At 34.8% G+C, this 17,274-nt stretch overlaps 1 protein-coding gene across 1 annotated transcript; it reads right to left on the bottom strand.

Annotated features, from left to right (window-relative positions):
* Positions 1-1,830: 1,830 nt before the first annotated feature.
* On the bottom strand, positions 1,831-16,355 carry LOC110032788 (U3 small nucleolar ribonucleoprotein protein IMP3). Its single transcript, XM_020736544.1, has 5 exons — positions 15,989-16,355; positions 3,872-4,032; positions 3,661-3,768; positions 2,932-3,006; positions 1,831-2,249 (listed from the first exon to the last, which is right to left on the bottom strand). The coding sequence occupies exons 2-5, from the start codon at positions 4,003-4,005 to the stop codon at positions 2,015-2,017; spliced, it is 552 nt and encodes a 183-aa protein (XP_020592203.1). The 5' UTR covers positions 4,006-4,032; positions 15,989-16,355; the 3' UTR covers positions 1,831-2,014.
* Between the last annotated feature and the right edge of the window lie 919 nt (positions 16,356-17,274).

Here is a 17,274-nt window from a genome sequence, read left to right on the forward strand (position 1 = left end):
AAAAAAAATTTTAATTTTTTTTATAGTTGGATAAGGCTTAAAGGCACCAATTTACATATTTATGATTAAAATGTCAAAATGGGATGCTACATTTTGAGCATCTCATATTTGACATGTGATATATTTTTCTTTTATTTGTTTTATAATTATTTCTCCTAAAAATGGGATGCTTTGTGTGTTCATTTTTAAAACTTCTTAATCAAGCACTTTGATTTGATAGATTTTTCAAAAGCTTATAATCACTTATGACCATAATAGCTTTAAAAACGAATGTACACGAAGGTAGTCATAAATGTTCTTACTTGCTTTTATTAAGTATTAATTCATTAATTGTGTGGGCTTTTGTTAAGTTCTTACTAACCTTATGAATTGTAAGATTTGTGTTTAAATAGGTTCACAATCATAAAACAAGTAAGAGGTATCAATACATTTAAATTATATTTACATATGTACCACTCAATTCCTATGTATTTACATATCTAAAACATAAATTTTAATTTTTACATACATGTTCATCTTACCTATGCATGAAAAAGTGTATTATTTTAAAAGTTTGGGGTATTTTTAATGTGATATGAATATCATTTTTACTAAACTTTTTCAAGTTAAATGCACGTTTTCATCCAATGATTTGTAACTCAAAGGAATTACAAATGTAAATTTCAAATTTTAGGTGTTAGAATTGTAAATTCATAAGAATTGTGTGTACGTATGTAAACTTCCTATACACCTTTTAAAGCAATAGGAAATAGGAAAGGTGGTATGTATGTAAAAATTGTATGTATGTAAATAGATGTGTAAATACATAAGAATTGGGTGGTATGCATGTAAATCTTTCTTTTTTATTTAGTTGCAAGGATTAAATAGTTTTTATTACAGTTTTGGCTTTAAATGCAGCTTTCATCACTGTTTTGGTGAGGCAGTTTTTTTTTTTATATATATAATGTTATAATAATCCTCAACAATTTTATTGCATTTTAATACAATACATTACTTTTGCATTCTATTTATTTTGCAATGTATTATATTTATAACAAACCGAGCAAATTTGAAAGACTAAACTCTAAACAAGCATCTTAACACATTATGCATATGAGTTTATGCCTTTACTAATAAATTGTAATATAATCCCTTATAATCACACATGTTGTATCTTAACTTGAGAGCAAAAAATGCCTTCTTCACAAATTTCTTCGCAATTTTTCTGTTCACAAATAATGAAACAAAAATTAAAAAAAATGACAATTCTGTAATATTAATGAAATGCAAAACTATTAGGATTACATCTTATAATCATATAATGTATCCATTCAATTTCTAAGATAATTTACACATGCACTACACAATTCTCATATATTTACATATCTAGCACATTTTAATTTTCATATTTATAGCAATTTACCTATTCTTCAAAAGCTTCATTTCACTTTTTGTAAACTTTGTATTTGAAATATAAAAATCAGAGTTTAAGATTTAGATATGCAAGTAATAATTGAGAAGCCTGCATCTAATCGCACCTTCTAAGAAAATTAGTTTCTATTGTCATATTCAGAATAGCATGTTCACAGATTTTGGACTGACATGCCCGTTGGATCCCCATTATCCGGTTCGTAACCTTCTAGTATTTCAAAATGGGCGCTTTTCTTTTTACATTTATACCACCCAAATACTTTATATCAGATAAAAAATACCACTATTTTAACTCTTAAAAATTGAAATGCGCAGAAAAGGTGGCATACATGTAAAAATTTAAAATTTAGGCTTTAGATATGTAAATACACATGAATTGAGCGGCTGAATGTAAACTCCCCATAAAAATAACAGTACAGAAACTATAAAACCTCCATTTCATGAAAATTATAAAGCAATACAATCCTCAGAATTCATTAAACGCCTCATTTCTTCCCCAATCAAGTCATTCTCCTCACTAAATAATATAAATAAAACTACAAAATGTAAGGCCTCGATAATCATTTGCCTCTGAAATAACAAAAATTGAAATGAGAAAGCAGACCTACGCATTCAGAGCATCATAGTCATCCAATCTATCATTGTACTCCATCACCTTCCTCTTGATCTTAGAGGAATCAACCCATGTGATGAAGTCCTCCATGTTCCGAGTCACAAGATAAGCCGGGTCTTTCACTGTATCAGGGCCAACTCTTATGTGCCCCTGCTCAATATATGTCACTGCCTCCTTCAGATGTTCTGCAAACTTGTTGTATGTAAGAACAGTTGCCAACCTGCGCCTGTTAACCATAATTTGTCAGGGAAAAAAAAAGTCCTACGTCGGAATAATTGAAGTCTCAAAATAGTTCCCAACTACTTATATGAGATTATTTTAGCCTTAAAGTCTATAAAAATGTCAAATTAATCCCTAAACTCTTTTAATCTGAGCTAAAATAATACCCAATGATGTCTTTCAGCCCCTATTAAAAAAGTTTGAGGACTAAATGACACTTCTATACTCCGACAAGGGTATCAATTCTGGTCAAGAAGCGGGGGTCTGGCCCGAAAATGACCTGACGAAAAACTAAGACCCGAACTTGAACTTGATACGCTAACCCAAACTCAGCCCGAAATTTTGTGTTTATTCAGGTCATGTTGTGATTTTCAAGTTTAACTCAAACCTGATCCGAATAATAAACAGGTCGAATTCTCTGATCAGAACCCGACTCGCAAAATATTCGGGTCAACTCTAACCGGGTTTTTTAGTCAAGTTTAAGTCGGTTTGATGTGTCGGGTGAATTTTTGACACCCCTAGACTCTGGTACCATTTGAAAACTTTTCTAATTGCATAACATAGAATTGTATTCTAAAAGCCTAACCATGAGCGAGCAAATGCCAAGCATAGCAAGCTAGCAAAAGTGAAGTTGGTCATATTTTTAACTAAAAAGATTTGAGTGTAATAATAATGATTATTTTTCTTACCTGCAAAACGAACTCACGGATAGTTTCTCGCACTTAACCAAGCTCTTCTTTGTTGAAATAACGCCCATATTGTAACTGCAGCGTATATACAAAGTAATGTCTTAGCGGTCACAGATATAATAAAAGTGATCAAAAAGGAAAATGAAAGAAAGCAAAGAAAAGCTGTTTAGTCAATCGACAGCTATACACAGCTTATAAATGTATGAATTCATTTCTCAAGTGCATTGAAGTCCGTCTACAGAAAAACAATGTATCATGACACCTATATAAAATAGTCTCTTCTTCTAAATCGTTTATCAAGAAAAAACTCAGAAATTAAAGAGAATGAATCTGAGCAAAATATCTCAAACGAACAATAATTACTTGGCACAAGAACGAAAAGAGATTAAAGCTCCGTTTGGTGGAACTTTCGATTTTATAAAGTTTAGCTAAAAATTTGTTTTTTCAGAAAGCGGTGTTTTAAAGTTATTTGGAAACAGCAATGGCTTTGAAAGAAAAAGGGCAGTTTTTTAAAAGTATTTTTATACAGGTATTGCAGCCAAACAAATTTTTTGACTCCCTGTACAATGGAATGCAATCTCAAAACTCTTCCAAACGCAGCCTTAAAAAAAAACAATCGACAACAATATAAGACAATTATCAGTTTAGCCGCTAAATAGTAAGAATGCAAAGGATATAGAAATCCCAAAAAATCAAAAAACAATTTAAAATTTCTAAGAGCAAGCTTACAGCTTTTCCAGCAGCGCATCAGTCATCTCAATGCGATATGGGTCTCTTGGATCAATCTGCTTCAAAATGTGCACAAGCTTTTGTACCATATTGCATATTTTAGAATACCTGTATCCAATTAGAAGATGCAAGTTACGGAAGAGTACAGAAAAAATATGAAAATTTCAGCTTTTAACGTCTTAGTTAAATTAATTAAAGAGTAGAAGAATACTTCTTATAATCATCTCTTTGAACAAGTTGGTATCGACGCGTAATGAGAGCCTCTCGATGTCCTTTCTCTCTTTTATACTCAATGAAATTTACCTTTTTAAGGAGTTTCTTCTCGTGATACTTTAACTTCCTCATGACTACTTTTCCTTAAAGTTCACAAACCTGGATTATAGAGGGCATAAGAAAAAAAAAATCATAATTCTTTACAGAAACTTAAAAGGAAATCGTTAGAAAAAAGAAAAACAAAAGGAAGAAATATCAAACAAAAAATTGCTGGGCTGGGCAGAGCCAAGATGGCTCAAACACTGCAAGTAGAGAATTGAATGTGATAGCAAGCTTGTCGACATCAATTGCTTATCAACTGCCAACATCTCCAACAGTTCATCCGCATAGAAATTAAGCTTGTTGAGAGTAAAATGTTCTGCCCAATCATTTTTCTCATCGTCATTGCCATCTATTAGCATCTCAAGTCATTACTATTAACACCAACCACACATTTTCCATAACTAATGGTTATAGAGCGAGTGATCTGTTATTAATTCACATCAATTCGCATAATCAACTTTAGAAGCATCCCATCAAGACAATCGAGGAGGAGCAGACTCCCCCATGTATATTGTCAACCAAGGGAGGGTGAGCCCCTTGTTTTTCCAATATAATATTTTTATCATGAAAATGTTCAATAACTGGCTCTAATTCTGTACATAAATCATTTGTTGCCTCATCTTCATTGATCGAGTTGGTCATCCAGCGTGTTAAATCAGTGCTTCACAATCCTAAATTCAAAACATTTCCTAGAAAGTGAGAAGGTTTATCCAGAAATATCTGGAAATGGAATGATAGAGAAATTCCCTATGTTGTCCAAACATAAAAAGAAGTCTATTTCAACTGAGAAACAGTTTTTTAAACTAATTTTTTTCTTTTTTCTTACTTTTATTCCATACAGTAGCAATCAAATGATATCTAGAAAAAATATAATTAAAATAGGAGTACAAGAAAAACTAATTGTCATATAGTAATAAGGGAGTGTAGTACCCTAATAATCAATTGGCATCCAAAAATAACAAGGCAATAATGAATAATAAAAGTACAAAAAAAAGAAAAACAGATGAACTTGAAAGAAAAAAAACAATCAACCCCCTCAAAAATTTAGACCTTAAATGACTGTTCAACTTAAAATATGAATATATCGTGGATGTGATCTCTCTATTTGTTGAAAGAAAAAAAACAATCAAGTTTTATCAACAAGAAAAAAAACAATCAACCCCCTCAAAAATTTAGACCTTAAATGACTAGATGTTTCATTGTGGAGGTTCATTGTGGAGACATGAAATGATTATAGATGTTTAGTTTAATTTGTGGGGATTTAATCTCAAGTTTTTGGAATGAGAGAGATCTTTAAAGGGGCATGATAGAAGAAAAAACAACAAATATATCAAATTAGGCTAATTTAGGTTGGTTTGATCTCTCTTTTTTGGAATAGGTTTAAATCTGACCAGAAGAATGGAAATGAAGATGGAGGATCATATTAAAATATGAACTTATGATCTGGAGTGGTTTGTGAAATTTTATGGGGTTTGATGACTTGCCAGGGTGGATGTTTGCTTAGGTTTTTGAACAATACATCAATGAAAGATTTGGAGATGTTTGAGGGCTTGGGTAGTGAATGAGCATTCTTCAGTGATGTTTAAAATGCCAAGCAATATGTAAAAGAAGTATAGAGAATGTGTCAAGAAGGGTATAAAGAACTTATAAGATAAATAGCTAATCCCACCAAAGAAATGTCAAATTAGGACCACCAACTTAAAGAGACTGAACTTCTCCAAAATATTTTTTCACCATTCAACTTTAATAGCACATTTGAAGGTCTGAAGTTTCAAAAATATGAGTTAAAATAATGAATTCTAGTATCATAGCCTCTAGTGCAACTGTCCAAATGGTGGCGCTATAATCAGAGCTTGAGCAACAACGGAAATGGTTAATCCAACAAGTGCCGATGAAAGAGTTTTTCTATCTGCATGTGTCCCATTGCAAAAAAGATTCAAGATAAGATCATAAAATGACAAAATATCGTGCTTAATTTGTTTTATACTCCCAAAAAATGCTTTCAAAACTATTATAAATTACTTTCCAACATACAACTTTATCAAACCCTTCCCAATCATCACGATAAATGTAAGTGCCTGATAACCAAATAGAATGACTTTCTTCAATATTGAATTACAATCACATGCCTGTCCACATTGTTTGTATATACAACAACAAAATCACAATAGAGAGCTAATATTGTTAGAATAGAACAAGGGTAAATTTTACCGATGTAAAGAGGGGTAATACCCATTACATGATCTACTAGTAAGGAAACAAATAAAAACGGAAAAAAGGGTAGAGGGAAAGTAAATAAAAGCAAATCAAATTAATTAATACGGAATTCTACATATTAATATTCTAATATTCTAATAACTCCACTCAAGTTGAAGCATAAAATGTCAGTCATGTTCAACTTGGATTTGAAATCATCGAACAGTGGCAGAGGAAAGTTCTTTGTGAGAATATCTAATAGTTGGCCACTAGATGGCACAAACGAAACAAAAATTTCCCCGGACTCGAGTTTCTCCTTAATGAAGTGACGGCCAATCTCAAGATGCTTGGTACGATGATGCTGAACCAGACTGTGAACAATGCTAATGGCAGCCTTGTTATCACATAATAACTATGGGGGAGTGAAGACTGTCATGCGTAGTTCGTGGAGCATAATGCATAACCAGAGAGCTTCACAAATTCCCAAAGACATTGACCGAAATTCGACTTCTACACTACTCCAAGCAATTACAGACTACTTTGTTTTTCCACTTGATCAAGTTTCCACACACAATTGAGCAGTACCCCAAGGTAGATCGCCGATCACGGACAAACCCAACCAAATCTACATCTGTGTAAACAACGATAGAATAAGAGATGTGGGAAAAAAAACAAACCTAAGTCTGGTGTGCCTTTTAAATAGTGGAAAATCTGGTAGACAGCTTGGAGATGGTGCTCATAGAGATCATGCATGAATTGACTGAATATCCCAACTTCGTGTCATATGTCGGGGCGTGCAAGGGCAAAGTAGATGAGTTTTACATGAGTTTCCCCACAAGACGTTGGTAGTGAGTCTTGTTTACAGGAACTGCATTGAGAACATAAAGAAGTTTTCATTGGAATCCATCGGGACAGCCATTAGTTTGCACAAGAAAAGATTGTCCTCTGTCAAAAGATCAATCACATATTTCCACTGAGACAAGCAAATAGCTTGAGATGACCGAACTTTCATGCCTAAGAAGTACTAGAGAGATCTCAAGTCCTTCATTTCAAAGGAAGCAGCGAGAATGTCTTTCGGAGACTTCAATGTTGGTAGATCATTACCTTGTGAGAACAATATCATCAACATAGAGAATAAGGATAACTATTTGGCCGTTGGAGGAATGTCGGAAGAAGGGAGTATGGTCTGATTGAGTCTGAGTGAATTCATGTTCTACCACCACCTTAGTGAATTTCTCAAACCATGCACGTGATGATTGCTTCAATCCATAGATGGATTTTCGCAGTCTACATACCTGCCCTTGGGAGGCAGTGGAGTCAAAGCCTGGAGAAAGAGTCATGCATACCTCCTCCGTAAGAATGTCGTCCATGAACGCATTCTTGACATAAAACTGGAATAAGGGCCAATGTTGATTTACTGCAAGGGATAAGAGGACTCGAATGGTGTTTAATTTAACAACTGAAGCAATGTCTCCTCATAGTCAACTCTATATGGATGTGACTACCCTTTGGCGACCAACAATTCTACCACCACCTTAGTGAATTTCTCAAACCATGCCCGTGATGATTGCTTCAATCCATAGATGGATTTCCGCAGTCTACATACCTGCCCCTGGGAGGCAGTGGAGTCAAAGCTTGGAGAAAGAGTCATGCATACCTCCTCTGTAAGAATGTCGTCCATGAACGCATTCTTGACATAAAACTGGAATAAGGGCCAATGTTGATTTACTGCAAGGGATAAGAGGACTCGAATGGTGTTTAATTTAGCAACTGAGGCAATGTCTCCTCATAGTCAACTCTATATAGATGTGACTACCCTTTGGCGACCAACAATAACTTGTTGCGTTCAAAGGATCCATCAGATTTAAATTCGACGCTAAAAACTCATTGGTTCCGAGGAGGAAGATAAACAATGGCCAAGTATGATTCTGCTGAAGGGCATTCATTTTCTCAATGACGGTAGGTTTTCAGGCTAGCTCTGCTAAGGCAGTCTTAATAGTGAATAGAGTCTGATGATTGGTTAGAGTCGTAGCAAATGCTTTATAGGTTCGTGATAATCTACAAAGAGAGACATAGTTTGCCATGGGATAGAGAGAGTCTGTCTGATTGTGGACCTTAGTTTTCCTCATTTAGAGTAGGAGCGGCACTAGGGATGTCTTCTTGGGAGGATTCAAGTTCCAGCAAGGGGTTAGCGAGCTCCAGAGTAGATGCGTTAGATCGAGTGCGTCGAATGTAGACACGGAGAGTGGGAGGATGTGCTGGTGGAACCAAAGAGGCAGATTACTCCTTGGTGGTAGAAGAAGTGGGTGGAACTAAAGGAACAAAGACTTCCTCAATGATAGGTGACGTGGGGGTGACATCCACAGAAGTAGGGTAAGCAACTGTGTCTAAGAACTCTATCTCTCCCTCACTTGAGGCCAAGTTAGCAAAGTAGGGAACAATTTCGAAAAAGAAAACATCAGCACTCACATAGACCTTACTTGTCTTAGGGTCAAAGCATCGATAACCTATTTGCGTGCAGAGTATATGATGAAAACAAGTTTTATGAACATGGGATCAAGTTTACTCCTAATTCGGACGCGCTCCGAGCAAAGGTTGTGTACCCAAAAATTTTGGGATCTAAAATGGAGAAGACCCGATTGTTAGGAAAACATGATCTCAAGACAGATAAAGGGGAACGAAAGTTGTGAATTTTTTAGAGAACTCAATTAATAAGATAAGTGATGGAAAGAATGACATCATTCCAGAAACATTTTGGAACATTAGAGTGAAATGAGTGAGTAATGTCGAGGAGATGTCGATTTTTTCTCTCGACTAACCCATTTTGTTGAAGAGTGTTGATTCACGAGTTATGATGAATGATGCCCTTCCTTACCAAGATTTCTCTTAATATAGAGTTAAAAAATTCAAGGGTTTTGAATTGGGTCAAAATGAAGGTGGGAAAGTTCTTAAAAGTGCAACCGCTTCAGATTTATCTTTTAAAATATAGACTAGTCATCTGACTGTGGTCATCAATCAAAGTAAGAAATCACCATTTATTGGTGTAGCTAAGAGTGCGAGAGAGTTTCATTAGTCATTGTGAATAAGAGAGAAATGAATGAAAGGTATTTGTGGAATGGATAAAAAACACGATAGTGTTTAGCTAACTAACTGATTTCACATTTGAAATTAAAAGAATTTTTATAAGAAAGTATCAACGGATACAATTGCTTTAGATACTGAAAATTAAGATGATATAAACAAAAGTGTAACAACATAATGGGACATTAAGTGGACTAAGATAAACTGCAACTATTGGGTTGAGTGTCCTCGTTCTCCTTGTTTTTCTCTTGGAAGAAGTAAAGCCTTCTTATCCTCTTAGCAGTTTCAATCATTATCCCCGAATACGATCCTAAAAGACATAGACATCAAAGGAAAAGTGAGCAACGCAATCAATATCATATGCCGACTTATTAATAGATAAAATGTTACACTTCAGCAGATGTGCATCTAACACAAATTCCAGAATAAGATTTGTTATTAAAAAAAATCTTTTAACAACAACAGAACTTTGAGAATAATCCACAATTTTAACAATATCTTTCCCTGAGCAAGGAAACTATGTCAAAAAAGCTTGAGAGCTTCCAGTCATTTGGTCCACGACACATGAATCAATGATCCATGAACTAAAAGGGGCAAAAGAAATAAGTGTCATAATATGGGTACATTAACGAACGTGGGAGGTCGACGGGTCAGAAGAGAGCAGACTAGTTCCAAACAGCTTCATTAGGTGCTTCATTTGATTTTTAAGAGAATTGGAGGATTCCGGATTATTCTGGGTAGAGGTCGGTTGTAGCATGTCGGACTCAGATATCGTAGTAAGACCCTTAGCAATGAAAGATTTGGTCGAAGGTTTGGATGCAGGTTTCTCATGAAGCTTCCAACATTTATCACGAGTGTGGTTAGGTTTGTGACAGAAGCCACAAGTGGGGTGACCAACTCAGGATTGAGCACTATTAGAAACCAAGGCGGATGCTACAATTTTTCGGCTCTCTTCGTAACGAATCTTAGCGAAAGCAACTCGAGTAGAAGAAAGAGGATCTTGACCAAGAATACGGTCTCAGACTTCGTCAAAATCTTTGTTGAGGCCTGTCAGAAAATGAAACATGCTGTCATTTTCTATAATTTTCTAGAGAAGAGATAGGTTGGTCGGAGATTCCCAAGTGTAGTCATAATATAGGTCGCATTCCATCCATAATGCAACTAGATCATTGTAGCACCTTGTTTTACCTCACGAATTTTCTTAGATACTTCAGAGAGTTAGTTAGAATTCCCTACATCTGAGTAGGTATCATAGACTGCTATCTAGATGACACTTCTAGAATGAAGGAACATATATGATCTGCCAATAGAAGTCTCCATGGTGATGATCAGTCATAACATGACCATGAAATTCTCCACTTTCCAAGCTCCATATGCTAGGTCCGTCTTTGGAGGTTCACGAATCATACCAGCGAGATAACTGAATCTCCTACACCCTTTGATGAAGGACACATATTAGGACTACTGGAGAAAGTTATTATCGTTTAGTTTATGAATTGTAATCAAGAAGTTCATGTTGTTTTCTTTTCCTCCAGTCTGCAGAGGAACGGAGGTTGGAATACATCCTTCAATACCAGCGAGATAACTGAATCTCCTACACCCTTTGAGGAAGAAGGACACATATTAGGACTATTGGAGAAAGTTATTATCGTTTAGTTTATGGATTGTAATCAAGAAGTTCATGTTGTTTTCCTGTCCTCCAGTCTGCAGAGGAACGGAGGTTGGAATGCATCCTTCGGTGGAATCAAGAACATTTTCTGATGACAGCTCGGTGCAGGGGGGGTACCTCGTGACTATGACTGAGCCAAATGAGATGTTAGGTTATCGAAACATCAAAAAATCTCGGTTGCTAAAGAAATATGGCCTCTGGAAGGGTTCCTAACTTGGTCAGCTAGAAGAAGGTAGGAGAGGCTCTAACAAACCTATGGGAGAGGAATTTTCCTTAGCAGACATTGATTAGAACAACGAAGGATGCGGTTTGGAGCAGACGGAATATGAAGCAAATGGCGAGATCTGTAACAGATGTCAGGATCTGAAGCAAGAAGTTTCCTCCTTAGCAGATGGCGGGATCTGAAGCGAAAGTTGTATCCTCCTTAGCAGAGGACGGGATATTAAGTTTCCTTAGCGAAGGATATGGTTGTCTTAGCAAACGGCAGGATCTAAAGCAAAATTAGAAGCAGACGGCGGAATTAACTCCATGGAGTAAATCTCAAGCAGACCAAAAAACCTGGATAGGCCAGCTGACAGCATGGGTTAAGACCATGGCTCTGAGACCGTGTTAAAATAGAACCAGGATAACTTATTGATATAAAGAGGAATATTTATTAGTAAGGAAACAAATAAAAACTAAAATAAAGAGTAAAAGGAAAGTAAATAAAAGCAAATCAAAGCAATTAATACAGAATTATGCATATTAATATTCTAATATTCTAATAAATACGAGATCCAATGCAATGATTAAACATTAAATCCACAAATATACATATAAACTCCTTAGATAAACACAGAAGTCTATAAATCCACTATACAACTCTAGTAGAGCACAAACTAATGTCACTAAAGATGAATCAAGCACTCATTTAAGATACATGAGAAAGGTAAAACATAATGCTTCGTGCACTTCTCATGTAGGCATTAGCAATAATGCATCGCCTAAGCAAGATTCCTATAAAGGCACCATATACCAAGAAGTCGGACAAAATTTCTTTGATTGAATAGATGAATGCGGACATTTGAAAAATAGGATGTGCCATGAGTGGGTAATATGGAAAGACTTCAGGACTTGGAGAAGCAATAATGCAGAGTAGAATACAAATTAAATCGAATATAGTTGTGAACACTCCAATTTCTACAATAAATAAATTGATGAAGAAAATGACGAGTCCATTGGGAAGGAAGGATGGGGGGCGTACGAATTTAGAGATCGAAAAGAGAATATAAAAAATAATGATATATAATAGATAGTTGATGATTACATAGTAACATGGTTCAATGGTTTATGTAGAAGTGGCTTTTGGACACATTATTCAATAATATCCACTAATTTTGGAGCTTTGGAAAGAAATAAAACTATGTTTTCCTAAACATCATTTTAATCAAATTACTATTACTTTATACTCTTGAAAACAACTTCCTCATTAAAGACACTGGTTGAATAGACAATGCAGTTTTTTTCTTTCTAAGTATCTAGATTGGTGCCTAGTGCCTCCAGCATTATGCAGTCACATCTCCTCGAGGTTATCTAATACTTTTGAAAGCATTGCATAATTGAATAAATAAACAACTGTCCAAGCCGAAAAATTAAGCATAGCTAAATAATAATACTTGCCAAGAACTGAAGCACCATTAGTCCAACATATAAAATAGAATTAATTGGGGAAATAGGGACATATAAGGGGAATCACTAAGGTCAATAAGTAGCGTCAAAATAAAAAATATATGTAATCACAAAGGTGGGTTCAATAGTCTCTCTTAATCAATCCAATATAATATATATAATGTGTAAGTATTATATTTTAAGTTTAATTATGAAGAGCACCACAAAAACGTTGAAAATTAAAAAAATAAATAAAATTATGTGCTAATGAGATGCATGAATTAATAAGTTATAATAAATACAAGTCAAAATAATGATCAACTCATAAATCTTATTATCAATATTATTAGACTCATTATAATCAATCAAGATAAAATGTGAAAAAAAAGTATAATGAGTAATTATGCTTATTGGAAGCCAAGAATGGCAAGTTTGTCACCCCAGTGGACACATCAATTCCAATGGAGAGCCATTGGTACCGGTATATGGATGGACTCTTCGGCCTTTGCTTAAGAGCGAAATAATAATCACATATCAACTTCAAATTTTGCTCATGCAAAGCATAAGGCACATCTCCTTCATCAACAACATTTCATGAATAAGCATGTTAAGTATGAAACCATATTCATAATAAAAAAGGTACTTCCATCATGTTCAATATTTGGAAGAGGGGTGTAAATCATATGTAAATACATACAAACACTTGAAGAAAGTCTTAACAAAATCTCCACACAAATGAAAATTAAAATGATGCCGATATAAAATCAATGCTTATCCACAAAATAAGTCCTTACAAATAGGACACATCCATATAGATTTACTTGCACTATAAAGTTCAAGGCTACCTACCTCAACACTTCAACATGATTTTGTTTATCCATCTGAATTCCAATTAGTCCTCAAATAGATCCATTAAAAGACATGACCATAAATAACTGAAAGTTTGAGAGACCCTTCACATGTTTAATTTTCTAAAAATCACCAAAGTTAGGCATCATATTTCTAAATACATTTAGCAACTCCAACATAACTTAAAAGTTTATATTAACTTACACATTTTAAATCACCATTTTCTCATCTAATATCACGAATTGAGGAACATTTAAAATTAGCAATCATGTCTTTCTTCATAAAAGTTATGTAAGCAACACTCTCATCCTTCCTAGGATTCCATCCTAATTCACAAGTCGGTCATCAACCTCAATCATGATTCTACATCAACCTCAAGCATTATCTATACTTATCAAATAGCTTCAATGATTAAACAAAAACTTCTGTTATAGGCTAGAATTTTCTCCCTATAAGTATGGGATTTCTTTGGATGAGCTTTGCAAAAAAAAAGGAACAAATCCAAAATAGACAATTTTCCCTAGAGAATATTGCATCATGATTAACAAACCATCTATAATGAAAATTTTTTAAAAAATATTAATAGCCCAAAATAGTGAAATGATTTTTTATTGGGGGATTTACATACATAGCATTCAAAACTTCTTATATTACAAATTTCGCACCTAGATTATCCTATTTGCAAATTTCACACTCTATTAACGGCGTAACGATGTTGGGCGAATGTACAAGCAAGCCTAAGACGACTGTAACTAAGTCATGGCTGGAGAAGAAGGATTGCTTAAGGCATCTGTGGCTCCAACCCAATTTTCATCAGCGTTAAGCTTCCAAACCCACTGCCCCATCTTGAAACACACAAAGGGATCGACATCATCATCAGTAGACTTTTTCCAATCATATACACTTCTTTTCCGCCCGATCCTAGGTTCTTGTTGTTTGTTGTTGTGATCTTGTGCGGTGTATTTTGAATTAATGTTTATTATTGAAGTAATTAAAAGGAGGATTTTATTTTATGTTAAGCAACGCAGGTTAAGATCTTATAGTTCTGTCATCCCGGCATCACTCTTAGTTTTGAATTTACTTAGTCTAAAGAAGTTCTTAACTTTTTTAGACTAGGTTTAGGTTGTATAAATATAAAAGATCGCATGAAAGCTCATGTTGGTTCCATGTAAATACACGTCTATTCGTCTGGTCGCCGCCTTCACTGCACGCTCATTTGTCAGATCATTGTCTCGACGACACACCCATCCATCAGGCCACTGCACAAGATCACAAAAACAAACAACAAGAATCTAGGATCGCATGAAAGCTCAAATTATAGAATTGTATGCAAAGTATTGAGAGCCATCCCATTCTTTATAAGCATTTCATCGAACAAGTAGCATGCAATTCTTACGTGTATTTACATGTCTCACACCTAAACTTCAAAATTTACATATAGGACCCCTTAGCTATGCATGAAAAGGAAAATTTTACTCTTAATGGCATTTTTTATATGATATGAAAGATTTAGGTTGTATAAATATAAAAATGTAAAATTTAGATCTTAGATGTGTGAATATATAGGAATTCAAAACCACTACTGAAAAATAATGGATCATTTGAAAAGTGAGGAAAGAGAGATAATGGTGCTTGTTAAGTGCATTGAAAGTCTCTGTAATGAGGATTTTAGCAGATAGTTATAACAAGAAGCGTGTACTTACAATCCAATTCGTATATATTTACATATCTAACACCAAAACATTACATTTTACATTTATAGCACCCACATATTTCATATCACATAAAAAAGGAAATCACATTTTGATAAGATAACATGTATGTAAAAAATAAAGTTTAAGCGTGGATATGTAAATATATAGAAATGAGTGGTATGTACGTAAATCTTCCTTACAATAATACCTTTGGCTGTTTTCCCCTCTTGTAACTGGTTAACGGCCATATTGCATGAAAAGCAATAAATAAACTTGTTTTAAATCATTATAACCTGACCAAAAAAACTCTAAGTGAGATATTTCCTCAAGTACTGAGTATGAAGCTTCCTGAAACTTGCACAGGCTCAATAAGTGAGCAAACAGTCGCCTGCTTGATTGGAAAGGATAAATGTGAGCACTGTTTATTTCCTCATTTCCTCCTATTCGCATTAGCTTGTCTACACCCATCTAAGACCAAAGAGCCTAGCTGAAGTGGATGGTCACTAGTCTCCAAGATAATGGTCCCAAGTTTGAGTCCATCCTTTTGCTTTTTAAACTAAATAATCACCAGCTCCATGAGTTAAATTTGGTCAATAACTCACCTCACATAGACATATATGAAATCAGGTTTGCACCCTCTTTGAAATTAATTGAAATGTTTAAGATAAACTTCAATCCATAAAAAAGTACAGAAGAGTATAAGTACAGCACCGTGGCAAAAAATCAAATATACCAAACTCATGCTAAACATAATAATATAAACATAATAATATGATTCTAATATGATTCAAACCAAATGGCAATTGAATTTCAAGACCAATAGGTAAACTCAAGCCAAAAAATAAATGAGAGAACAAAGAAAAGACATAATCTTTACCTTCAAGTTTCACTTGGGTTCCACCATAGTCAGGCAGAAGAACAACATTTCCTTCAAAGAAAAAGGTATTTGTTTCCCATCTCTACCTCGAATTCCAGGACCAATTGCCACAACTTTAACAGAGTTAAGTTTGTTGCTCTTCTCGGGAAGAAGGATGCCAGTGTCGAGGGACGCCGGCGGGACGTCGCCGGCGAGGAAGAGGTCAAAGTCCCCTCGCAAAAACCCTCGGGTAGGATCTCCGGGAGCGGGGGAGAATGTCGGCGGTGGTAGCGTTCGCCTGCAAGGAGGGCCGACGGGCGACCTTTGCGCGAAAGACGGCTAGGGCCGGCTATTCTCGCGAAGAGGGGGCTAGGGCACGTGCAAAAGGGATGAGGGTATGCGTGAGTATAAAAGGATTATTTTATTTATTTATTTTATTATTATTATTATTATTATCATTATTATATTTAAAAGCCCTAATTTAGTTGTTGTTGGCTTGTGACGAAACCTTAGTAAAATAGGTAACCTTCATGTGTAAAATCAATATTTTGAACACGCTCGAGTGGTATGTTTCTTCATATGTGGTCGTCAGGACAAATTAGCGGATAATCGGATTGATTTAAGTCTAATTTGAGCGCAACGCAGCGAATGAGATCTTTTGGTCCGATCGGAGTCGTTAGACAAGTAAAATATCAATCAATCTTCATTTAAGTAAGCTAAAGTTTAGCAAAATGATATTGGTTGCATGTCTCGTAGCACACGCTGAAGATTCTCAAATATAACTCAAAAATAAATCAAATTTAGTTTTTGAATTTTGATTTGTGATTGATTCTTTTGAAAATTAATTTTAATTTTGATTTAATGGTGAAGTGTATGTAAGTGTGAATGTGGGTGTGATGTGAATTGTGGTGTTTATGTGTGTGTGAATATGTATGTGGTATGTATTGTGGTGTTTGTGTGTGGTGCTTCAAAGAATAAAACCCCCTAAGTCCAAAATGTCTTCTTAGAGCATTTTCAATCCTTATAGGAGCTCAACTTGAGTTTCAATATGTTGGTTCCAATCAACTCAACTAAATGTTGAGGATTTGAAACCACACATATGAGACTATAAAGAGTTAAAATGTGATTAGAATTTTCTAAGTGACGTAAGTCCTAATACTAGGTCTCTAAGAGAGTCAGTAGAGAAATCATGTGACTTGATCTTATGCTAGACCTTACAAAAAAAGAGGTCAGCAAAACTCTCTAAAGGTCTTCTCTTGGAGCCTTATCGTAACCTTTTTCAAAAACAATAAAATCATATGTAGATC

The sequence above is a fragment of the Phalaenopsis equestris genome, unplaced genomic scaffold, assembly GCF_001263595.1.
Source record: "Phalaenopsis equestris unplaced genomic scaffold, ASM126359v1 Scaffold001027, whole genome shotgun sequence".
Classification (NCBI taxonomy): Eukaryota; Viridiplantae; Streptophyta; class Magnoliopsida; order Asparagales; family Orchidaceae; genus Phalaenopsis; species Phalaenopsis equestris.

What these genes read in the sequence shown, in the direction of transcription:
- LOC110032788 (XM_020736544.1), bottom strand. Translation starts at nt 4,005, where the DNA reads ATGAGGAAGTTAAAGTATCACGAGAAGAAACTCCTTAAAAAGGTAAAT. An exon ending in CAAAGAGATGATTATAAGAA is followed by an intron (nt 3,769 to 3,871) that starts GTATTCTTCTAC and finishes AATTGGATACAG; the next exon opens with GTATTCTAAAATATGCAATA. An exon ending in TCCGTGAGTTCGTTTTGCAG is followed by an intron (nt 2,250 to 2,931) that starts GTAAGAAAAATA and finishes TATGGTTAACAG; the next exon opens with GCGCAGGTTGGCAACTGTTC.